The 11988-nt window shown below is 40.8% G+C and overlaps 1 protein-coding gene across 2 annotated transcripts; it reads left to right on the top strand.

The window, feature by feature from the left end:
* The first annotated feature begins 3351 nt into the window (after nucleotides 1-3351).
* LOC146574341 (vasopressin V2 receptor-like) lies at nucleotides 3352-5468 on the top strand. 2 transcript variants are annotated; one of them, XM_085273938.1, is made up of 3 exons: nucleotides 3352-3426; nucleotides 3566-4429; nucleotides 4613-5468. In XM_085273938.1, the coding sequence occupies exons 2-3, from the start codon at nucleotides 3601-3603 to the stop codon at nucleotides 4819-4821; spliced, it is 1038 nt and encodes a 345-aa protein (XP_085130064.1). In that variant the 5' UTR covers nucleotides 3352-3426; nucleotides 3566-3600; the 3' UTR covers nucleotides 4822-5468. The 2 variants fall into 2 exon arrangements, with proteins under 2 accessions (XP_085130064.1, XP_085130065.1); XM_085273939.1 differs by lacking the exon at nucleotides 3352-3426 and having other exon boundaries at nucleotides 3542-4429.
* The last annotated feature ends 6520 nt before the right edge of the window (nucleotides 5469-11988 follow it).

Here is an 11988-nt window from a genome sequence, read left to right as displayed (position 1 = left end):
ATACCACAAGATGTTTATCTCTGAATTTGCTGACTTTTTGGGATCCATTCTTTTTAAATATGGTTCTGTTATTATTTCTGGTGATTTTAACATTCATGTCTGTTGTATGGATGATCAATTGGCTAATGATTTTCTTGCACTGACCGACTCTTTTAATCTTACTCAGTGGGTGAATGAGCCTACCCATGTTAAAGGCCACACCCTTGATTTGGTTTTCTCATACGATGTGGATATATGTATTAAGGAAATTCGAAACACTGGACTTTCTGACCATTCCCCGGTTATCTTCGATCTTGACCTAGATAACACCGGATCACGCTTTGAGGCTCCTCTTTGCCCTACGCGTACTGTGAATCCTGATACTGTGTTGAATTTCTCTAACTCTTTTGTGAACTCTCCATTTACTACGTCAGATTGTCTTACCCCACATACGCTTGAGAATTTTGCCAATACTCTATTAACTACATGCTCCTCTATCCTTGACATTGTAGCACCTATCAAAATGAAACGCCCCAGAACCTACTCACAATGTTGGTTAAATGATTCTGTTCGCGCTTTACGACGTATGTGTCGGCGGGATGAGAGGAGGTGGAGGAAAGATAATCTCCAGTCATCATATGACATTTTATGTATTAGCCGCTTGAAGTTTCAATCAGCTGCCAGAACGGCTAAAGCAGCTTTCCTATCTAAAATTATCACCACCAATGGCAACAATCCTCGAATTTTATTTAAAATTTTTAACTCTGTGGTCAACCCCTGCCCCTCTATGCCTCTGCCGTGCTCCCCGGGTATTTGTGAAAAATTTTCAAGTTATTTTTTAGACAAAGTCGTATTTCTTAAATCTACTCTTCCTTTGGTGACAGATCGTATGTCCATTCCTGATTGTTCTACTACTTTTTGTCAATTTGAACCCGTTTCACTCTCTACTCTGAAGCATCTAATTGAGAAACTGAACAATACTAATCTTGTACATGATGTTCTTCCATCCCGTATAGTCAAGGACTGTTTTAGTGCAATTGGACCTTGTCTATTGTCCATATTGAACTCTTCCTTGCTTTCCGGTTATGTACCATCAGCTTTTAAACATGCTATAATCCAACCTGTTCTTAAAAAAAGTAACCTCGATCAAAATGACTATGCCAACTATAGGCCGATTTCTAAGCTTCCCTTCGTGGCCAAAATTCTTGAGAAGGTAGTTCTGCTTCAACTTCAGACCTACCTGGATGAGAATAACATTAATGATAAATTTCAATCGGCCTTCAAACAACATCACAGCACTGAATCAGCGCTGCTCCGAGTTTTTAATGACCTTTTATTAATGGCTGACAATGGACGCCCCTCTGTCCTAGTGCTATTGGATCTTTCATCGGCATTTGACATGGTTGACCATAACATACTATTGGCGAGACTAGAGCACACTGTAGGCATCAAGGGCGCTGCCTTGGATTGGTTTAAATCTTACCTCTCCAATCGGCTCTCTTAGGTTCACTTGGCCACCTCGTCTTCTTCCGCTGTACCTGTTTGCTGTGGTGTCCCCCAGGGATCTGTGTTAGGCCCTACCCTGTTCTCATTATATATGCTTCCTTTAAGTGCTATCTTTGAGAAATACCACATTGCTTTTCATTATTATGCCAATGACATCCAGATCTATTTTGAGTTAAATGATGATCTAGCTCTGTCCTTGAGTAGCTTTCGAGAGTGCATGTGTGAGGTCAAGCAATGGCTTCTGGCAAATACTCTTATCCTTAATGATAAGAAAACTGAAATTATGATCTTTGGTAGTGACGCTCTCCGTGCCAAACTTCGTGATGCCTTTGGTTTTCTCACTAGCTCTTTCTCTGACACTGTTAGGAATCTGGGTGTGCTACTTGACAGCTCATTTAAACTTGATAAACAAGTGTCTGCTGTCGTCAGATCCAGTTTTTACCAACTTCGCCTTATTTCTAAGGCCAAACACTATATCCCGCACAATGACCTGGAAAAGCTCATCCATGCCTTTGTAACGTCAAGGCTAGATTATTGTAATTCACTTTATTTTGGTCTCCACTCTACCCTTCTACATAGATTACAGACAGTCCAGAATGCCGCTGCACGCATTCTAACTAAAACTAAGAAGTTTGCTCACATCACTCCCGTCCTTGCTGATCTGCACTGGTTGCCTGTGAAATTTCGTATTCAATTTAAAATTCTGTTGCTTACTTTTAAAATTACTAATAACACAGGACCAAGCTATCTTAAGGAACTCTTAAACTCATATGCTCCTGCGAGGGCTTTAAGATCATCCTCACAGTTATTGTTGGTTCAGCCCAGATCTCGTTTGAAGTCTAGAGGTGATCGAGCGTTTGCTCTAGCTGCACCTGAGCTGTGGAACAATCTCCCGATTGGCATCCGGGCGTCTGATTCTATTCAATCTTTTAAATCACGGCTTAAAACATATCTGTTTGAACTTGCTTTTTCTACCAGTTAAATCCTGGCCTTGTTTGCAGTGAGTTATTCTATTAATTTTTCTGTTTGTCTTGCGTTGTCTTGCGTTGTCTATGTTCTCTATCACTGTGTTTGATGGTACAGCTTTACTTTGCTATAGCTATGTGCTATAGTTTACTCTTATTAGTGGTTTTTACCTGTGAACATAATTCCACACTTATATGATTCTGATGTTGGCTTTTAAATGTGCTCTATAAATAAAGATTGTTGTTGTTGTTGTTGTTGTTGTTGTTGTTGTTGTTGTTGTTGTTGTTGTTGTGTGTGTGTGTGTGTGTGTGTGTGTGTGTGTGTGTGTGTGTGTGTGTGTGTGTGTGTGTGTGTGTGTGTGTGTGTGGTTAGAACTCTATATTTTACGTTCTAACCACTTTTACTAGACCAGATCTGTTAAGACTATGCATGCGAACCAAAGTTTCAGGTTATACAATAATAAATAAAAAGATATAATAACAGATTCTTTAATTGGTCTATTTATATTTGATAATACAAATGCATATAGGCCTAAAGTATTTACAATTGCTGAGTAAAGGATCTGTGGAGAAGAGATAAATCGGTCAAAATCAAGTAGGCTAAATAGTACTATATATACTATCCTATACTATTATACTTGATATTAAATATCAAAAAATCATTTTTAACATATTGAAAGTAAAAATGCAATAAAAATCACATGATATCTCTTCTTTAGCCTAAACAACAGTCCGCCAGCACTAATCTCCCATATGCTTTATACTTAATTATCAGGATTAACCCATGGCTTTTTTTATGTGTAAGAAATGCTAATCAGATTCAATGAATATGAGCTCCACCCAGTTTCATTCTGACATAAAATACTGAGGCACAGTAGAAACCTTCCAGATTAACACCAGACAGCATTCGCAAGCTGAACTCGACTGCAGGAGTAAAGCTTCCATTCGCCTTCAATATTATTTGAGGTTTAAGCAGGTATACAGAAATAAGCCACATTGCAGTTACTTCTATGGAACAGAATCTTCTTTTCAACAATATTTTATCATGGGAAATTACGTTTTGACTTTTGTTTGTTTGCATAAAATGAAAATATTCAATTTTTCCTTCATTTCAGATACTTTTCGTCAACATCGAAGGTCTTCAATCACAATGAATGACAGTGACTTTGTGGAGGCACAGGATGTGCCAAGAGATGAGAGCCTGGCCAAGGTGGAGATCGCGCTGCTCAGTGTCGTCTTCGTGAGCGCCGCCGTCCTCAACACCAGCCTGCTGCTCGTCCTGTGGAAACAGCGCAAACAGATGTCCAGAATGCGCGTCTTCGTGTTCCACCTGTGCCTGGCGGACCTGGTGGTCACTTTCTTCCAGGTGTGTCCGCAGCTTTTGTGGGACATCACAGACAGGTTCGTCGGACCGGACTTGGTGTGCCGACTTGTGAAATATTTGCAAGTTCTCGGCATGTTTTCATCGACCTACATGATCGTGGTGATGACAGTTGACAGGTACCAGGCTATCTGCAACCCGATGGTAAAGTTTCAGCGGACGCGCACGAGACTAAATGTCCCCGTGTGCGTTGCGTGGGGGATTTCTCTGCTGGGCAGCTTGCCTCAGGTCTTCATTTTCTCACAGGTGGAGGTTACACCGGGTGTGTTTGATTGCTGGGCTACATTTATCCAGCCATGGGGGCTGCAGACTTACATCACCTGGACCACGCTGGTCATTTTTGTTTTACCCGTTATCACAGTTGTTGTTTGCCAAGTCCGCATCTGCCGAGTCATCCAGATCAACATCTACCAAAAGACTCAGCAGAAAGGAACGGTGGGTTTGCCATCCAGAGCCAGCGGTGTGGCTGGCATGTCGAAGGCTAGAGTGAAAACACTGAAGATGACGGTGGTCATAGTACTCGCTTATATTGTCTGCTGGGCTCCGTTTTTCACTGTCCAGCTGTGGTCCGCGTGGGACAAGCAGGCGCCTAAAGAAAGTAAGTATTGCGTATATTTGCTGTGTGATCGTCATAATCAATGTAGTTCATTTGGTCTTTTACGTTTTCTAATTACACAGAACCTGAGCATATTTACGCACAAACACAAATTACTAATCTCTAGGTGGCAGATGAGATTGCTTGGCAGACACGTGACACTTTGCCCTCCTCTTTTAATTCCAGCTGCTACTTTCACCATCCTGATGTTGCTTGCCAGCCTGAACAGCTGCGCGAATCCCTGCATTTACCTTTTGTTCAGCGGTCAGGTTCCCAAGAGGCTGGTGTCGCTCCTGTGCAGGAGGCATTCAGGCGGAAAGGACTCAGTGCACGAGGAAGCGACGCTGGTCAGCACTTTGTATCTAAGCTTAAAAAATCCCCCCGAGTCCAAGTGAAGGTAGCGCATTACTAAAAATGGGAAACTCCTGCAGGGCAAACCGTGCAAAGTCTGCGCGCCTGGATATGCTGCCTCTCTGAATTTTAGCAACCGTTTCAAAGGGTGAAGGCAACGCATGCTGTATGTTATTTGGCACATAAAAAGATATAGTGTGTAGTAAAAAGCAGCCAACAAAGGCGAGAGAGTGAGAACAACATGCTGTTGGATAACAGCATCTGGAGAGACTAAACAACTGGTGTGGATCATCAAGCTGTTTGGATAAATCTTTTTACTTTGAGAAATAAAATGTTCATCCCATTTAGTGGTACCTGAATGAGCCAGTCTTTTCAGCCAGATTGGATTCAGCTGTATAGTGTTTTGCATACTGCCATATATAGAAACATTCCTTGAGTTGATTTCACCAATCTAAAGTAAATAAAATCTATTCATAGCTTTCCAAACAAAAGATTAAAAGCAAGCATATGTGTTTCACTGATGTAACAGAGAGGAAATAGAGGCACACTTTATGTTGGAACAAACTGTATTTAAAGATTGTGAAATATGTTTGTCAGCCCTTTAAATGTTTCTATGGTGAAAACCTACTCACTGTTCACAAAATCACACACCAGGTGCTTGTATTTTGTAAAATACTGTTCATGCCATGAACAACTTTGTTTATTTATGGAATAAAATGTTGTCACAAATGTGTTGCACTGCTGTTGTATAACACATGAGGTAGCCTTTGTAATCCTAAACATTTACAAATGATACAGATCGTATTTATGGCACTAATATTTAGATATAAGTCCATGCGGTCCCACCTAATGTTAATGTGTTTTAAAACAAGGATTGAATTGTCTACATTGTCAACATATCTTTCCACAAATATTACAGCTGGAAGAATGTAATCAAAAGACAAACAGACAGATGGACAACCCTGCGCTATGTCATGCAACATGTGCAGGTCATCAGAGTGAAAAACCTTCTTTGAAAGAGCAGCACGCCAAAGAGAGACATAGAATGAGAAAAATATGAAGCTCGGAATGTGGCCAGTTCATTGTCCAAGTCAGTCAGTAATTTTGATCAGGACTTCAGGTCAAACTAGAAAATTAGTCATCAGCAACAACAATTAGTTTCAGTGATTGAAGGCATATCCAACGTGTGCTACCTATATGACAGTGGAAAAAAGAGCATTGGTACTGAGCTGAAAAGTTTTGTTGGTTGCTTTGTAACTATGGGAGCTGCAATGGTCTAAATTTCATTTGAGGATCTTAAAATAACTGAACACTTTGACCTTCACAGCAGTGCTTCAGGTTTCACTGGAGTCCACAGGGACCTGCAGTAACGTAATTTTATTTTCCCTCCTAAATGTGTTTTTTGGGATATTATAAAGAAAGAGGCATCACAGCAGACACTAACTGGTGGCAGTTACTCGTGCACATATATGCTCACCTGAGCACTGAGGCAATCCGACAGCTTACATTGGGAGTCTATCCAATTTTCTCTGGTAAATTTTTATGTGCTAACTTGTACCTCTGCATAAATTTACAACAGAAAGTATTTTATTTATATATCGAAAAACATACAATATAGGCATAATGCTTCAACACACTGGTTTTCTTTCAATATTATCACCAATGTTTCAACACAACCCAGAAATGATTTCCTCTTCTGTCCTCCTGTGTTTGTCTGGTATCTGATGCCAGAGTAAACAGTTCTGTCTGGTAGCAGGCTATTACCCCCCCCCCCCCCCCCCCCCCCCCCCGTTTAGGTCAATAATAAATCAGGTTACTTTAATTCATCAACACTTGATTTTATTGACAGCTCATCAATATTTCTCATTAATAATATTGATGGGTGCAGTAATCAGCCAATCTTTTCAAATCATTGTAGCTGCTGTTTTCTCAGGGGCCCAGGAACACATTGTTGCCCTTTGGTTCCACTGGATGTGAATGCAGCCCTGCAGTGATCTCATCTCTGCAGCAGCTCTCTGAAATCCAGGACGTCCACCATAAATAAATGCCAATGATAAAGAGCTAACGTGCATTTTCATATGGTAATATTCAATAACTTGTGAGTAAGACTGAACATTAGCTTTGAAATTTAATATCAGCTCATTATGCCATTTTAGCATCTCCGACGAAGGTCGGAGTGCCAACGAAAACCGTGAGGAAGGAGCACTTCCGCCTGCTGTTGTGGTTGTGATTCGCCCATCTTGCCTGCCTGGATGAGGTGCGGCAGCTGGAATCAGAAAGATCAAACACCATGGCTAAAGTGAGCATAGAAACGAGACACAAGGTGGTGAGCCTGCACCAGCAAGGTCTCTCACAGGTAGAAATCTCGCGGCAGACAGGTGTTTCCAGATGTGCTGTTCAAGCTCTTCTGCAGAAGCACAAAGAAACGGGTACGGTTGAAGATCAGAAACGCAGCGGCCGACCGAGGAAGCTGAGTAAAGCGGACGAAAGACTCATTAAGATGACTTTGCAGCGAAATAGGAAGATCTCCAGTAGCGCCATCACCTCAGAGCTGGCGGTGACCAGCGGCACTCTGGTGCACCCGTCCACTGTGCGGAGGAGTCTGGCCAGGAGCGGTCTAAATGGGAGGAGAGGGAGCAAAAAGCAGGTCCGGATGTGTGAAACGAGCGAAGACAAGACACTCTCAGGTGAACAGAAACAGCAGAACTGGGATGACAATAAATGGGAGCAGGAGGTCTGGACTGAAGATTCAGAAGCTGAGATTTCTGACTCTAACACAGAGGCTGGAGAGCCACAAGACTGTGAGGAGACAGATTAGGCGACATGTGAAGCACGCTGGAGCTTCCTGATAGGTTTGGGATTGCATGTCTGCAAAATCAGGATCACATTATCCTGAGACAAGCATGTCAACAATCTCAGAGTTATATATTTATATAGATCAGTTCATGTTAAACTTAAAGCGCAAAACTATCATACATGTTCAGCTGCCGTGTGTTTGTATTCGTTTCAAAGAAAAATTATTATCTGAAATATATTTTTACACTTCAGTAGAAAGTGCAATAAATATGAGATGTTTGAGAAGTTGTTAAGTTCTCCTTGTTCTGACTATTTAAAAAGTTTATTTTTATTTTAAAGAGGCAGGCATTCACCAGGTCACATAGACATATTTTTTTGTGAAAATTGGTGGACATCCATTTAATCCATGTTGCAGTTATCCTGTAAAAATGATTAACCTTTCCCCCCGTGGACCCTTTTATATTTGCTGCACCAATTCAGTTTCCCCAGGGATAGCAGTAATGTGCAGTCTGATCTTGAAATTGGTGGGTTTAACCTGATTAAAGGCCTTAACAAGATATGTATTTCACCATCACCTTCAGTTATTTGACACTCTTGTCTCGGTAAAAATACAAAGCTCAGTAAAGGCAGAAAGACAGACCATGTGTGAGACTGCAGGATATAGAAGAGAAGACAGCAGCTCATGTGCTTCGTTGTTTTCTGTGCTCCTCTCACACTTTTTAAATGCGCTGATTAGAAAAAAGCAAAACAAAATGGGAGCAGGATCTAAAAATGTGTCACTGTATGATTTTTAGAATTTTTGAGTTGTTTTGCAGCATGTGCTAAAATTGAAACCGGGACAATAAATGCAAGCATCCAAAAATCTACCAATTAAACCCTAAATTTAGAATCACACTGTTCATGGTGAGTTCACCTGGTGCTGCAGCACCCCTGAATATGTCTGGACACTTGTAGACAGCAATTTAATGTTTTATTGCAGGTACAGTTCAGGCTCGCTGTGAAACAAGCAGTCCATTCAGACTGCACAGGCACTCCATCTCAACCAGTATGGTTTGCTGTGTCTCCCTGCACAGTCTCAAGACCGGGGTAGACACAGGAAGACGTTTTTAGTCAGTCAGTTTTTACAACCCATGTAGTAGGCTCTCACTGGAATTAATGAATGCCACTCAGAAGTAACTATTGTTTTAGACAAAGAGCAGTTTGTTAGTTAAAATTTAACCATAGTATTATTTCAGGATGTAAACTTTGATAATAACTTTTGATTTTGAATAATTGTGGATAAGCCAAACATGATAGGAAGATTTCATTTTACTTTGAGTCCATATTATTGTTTCATATTAAATTAGTATTTTCACACCTGTTTGGTTTCTGCATACTTTTTCTTTATTACACTGCAACAGCACACATCTTAGACTCTGGCATCCAGGAGTAATGGAGGCTCTCCTTCTAGCTGTGGAGTCAAACAGTTTTCATATCATGTCTACGAGTGCATAGTACTATGCAGCCAGAGAGTCCTGTTTAGTTTAACTTGTGACATAACTGAAATAAATATTTGAAATATAATAAATTACTTCACCTGCACAAGAGACACGAGGAAGAAATGGAAATATGGAAAATGTTTTATGTCTAAATGATGGAAGTTGGGACAGAATCAGTATTAAAGCAGATTCAGCACTAAGAGAAAATCTAATAACCAATCTTAGTGAGACATCTAGAAATATCTTATTAGAGCTGTGTAACAGAGACTGGGAGGCTCTGTTAGCAGTGGTAGTAACAATGTGAAAACCAGGGAAAGATGAGAGAGAACGAGGAAATTACAGACCAGTAACTTAAAAAATCCAAATCTGCAAAACAATGGAGAATATATGAAATGAATGGTTAAAGTACTATATAGATAATAAAATTGAAAGTGGGCTTAGAAGAGGGAGAAGTACAACTGAACCAGCTTTATGTTTAAAACATGAAATTAGAAAAGGCAATGTAAACAAACAAAGTGCCATGACATACAATATGACACAATGTGAAGAGAAGGTCAACTAGTGAAAGTGAGGAAAATAGGCATTACAAATTATTACACAGATACATTTCTTTAAAAAACTACAGAAGGATAAATACATACATGTCATGGGAAGCTTTACACTGGAAAATGTAAGTAATCAAGAGTTGGTCGTGGTTTCATGAAAGGATTACATGGGTCACACACAATGAAGAAAAACAGTAAGAAATGCAAGAGTGTTAAATGTAATCATATGTTTAATTGAAAATAACTAAGCAGACAGGAATTCTATGAGGACCATATACAGCAGATTTATCAGGCCAGTATTAGATTATGGAGTATTGTAGTGTATGGTTCAGCATCAGATACATACAAACATACAATTGCACCCAGCGCACCTGCGTGTAAAACAACCCCAATAGCAGCATAATGAGCAGAGCTGGGTGGAATGCCACTAGAAATCAGAAGGGAGCAGCTAACACTAAATTGCTGAGCAAAGTTACAGGGCCATGAACAGGGTCATCCAACATGAGGCGTTCGTAAGAGCTTTATGGGAAAAGGAAAGAAAAAACAAAGCGCTTTGGCTTGTCTCAGAGAGCAACAGAACTTAAAATAGGCCAGTTAAACATTAGTCAGACCGTGCCATTACAGGCAAAAGAGCAACAAATACTTCCTGTCGCCACAGAAGAATTTACATTAATGGAAAAGAAAGAGTAAGGATGGGGATTTTATTTTAAACATACAGTACAGGCATACATTCATCAGCACTGCAGTTTTGTCCACATTGATGCAGATGCATCAATTAGAGTGATGGTCACTGTTTCTGAGTTTCTTATCAAAGTAGAGGAAAACATTACTGACAGATTATGAATGAACATGGGAGAAATGTTCATAGTACTTGAAGATGCAAGACCAATAACTTGACTCAAATTCACTCAAAACACTCACATAGTGTACAGTATATCTATCTATCTATCTATCTATCTATCTATCTATCTATCTACCTACCTACCTACCTGTCTTCATGTATATACAATTTTAAAATGATCTTGTGTTTTCTTTCTCATTTCCCAGCACAGCCACCCCACCTTGTGTATATAGGTTATTTGAATAACTATAATAAAAAGACACTAATAATAGTTAATCAAGACAACTATTATGAGTGCCTTTTTGTTTGCACTGATGTTCATGAATAAAGTTCTTTTTTTAGAAAAAAAAATATTTTAGTTAAACTCAGGCTGACAGGAATAAAGAGCATCGTGATGCAGAAAATGTTGAAAAGGTGGCAAAAGCAATGAAAGGACGAAATGAAAGGGTAATGGTTCTGGGGAGGAGCAGGAGAGATTCCCATCTGTCATTCGTAACAGGAAAACACCAAACATGTTGTATTATACTATGAAAAATATGAAGACAGGAGACGCAAAGTGGTCCAAAAACCTCAAGAAACTAAAAGTTAACCTGGCTGTTGAAGTCTTTAAGTGGTGAACGCTATCGGGACCAGCTGGTGGCGGTAATGCACCAATTAGATGTGTGCCAACCTCAAGTATGCATCAAGAAGAAGACGCAGAAGAAGACGCTCTTCCGCCTGCTGTTTTGGTTGTGATTCCCGTCGTCTGGTCTACCTGGTTAAGGTGAGGCTGCTGGGATCAGAAAGATCAAACACCATGGCTAAAGTGAGCATAGAAACGAGACACAAGGTGGTGAGCCTGCGCCAGCAAGGTCTCTCACAGGCGGAAATCTCGCGTCAGACAGGTGTTTCCAAACGTGCTGTCCAAGCTCTTCTGCAGAAGCACAAAAAAACGGGTACGGTTGAAGATCAGAAACGCAGCGGCCGACCGAGGAAACTAAGTAAAGCGGACGAAAGACTCATTAAGCTGACTTTCCTGGAGAATCGGACCATGTCCAGTAGCGCCATCACCTCAGAGCTGGCGGTGACCAGCGGCACTCTGGTGGACCCATCCACCGTGCGGAGATGTTTGGCCAGGAGCGGTCTTAATGGGAGGAGAGGGAGCAAAAAGCAGGTCCAGATGTGTGAATCGAGCGAAGACAAGACACTCTCAGGTGAACAGAAACAGGAGGACTTGGATGTCAACAAACTGAAGCAAGAGGAGGAGGAACAATGGGAGCAGGGGGAACAAGGGGAGCAGGAGAAGCAGGGGGAACAAAAGGTGTGGACTGGAGATTCAGCAGATGAGAGATCTTACTCCAACTCGGAGGGTGGAGACAGCCACAGCGACGAGAGGCTTTAGGCAGCCTGTGAAGCATGCTGGGACTGCATTTCTGCAACTGTTGTTGAGTTTTTTGTCTGAATGTGTGAATTCCTTAAAGATACATCATGGGGGGAATTCAAATGATTTACTTTCATGTTTTTTATTTGGTTACACATTACCGTTTGGTTTACTTCTTTCTATTTAGTCAC

Source organism: Mchenga conophoros, linkage group LG5, assembly GCF_057382185.1.
Source record: "Mchenga conophoros isolate Kocher_MC1m ecotype Shallow Benthic linkage group LG5, M_conophoros_male_GT1.1, whole genome shotgun sequence".
NCBI lineage: Eukaryota > Metazoa > Chordata > Actinopteri > Cichliformes > Cichlidae > Mchenga > Mchenga conophoros.
The sequence above is the reverse complement of the archived record's forward strand: the minus strand, read 5'-3'. Positions and strand labels throughout refer to the sequence as shown.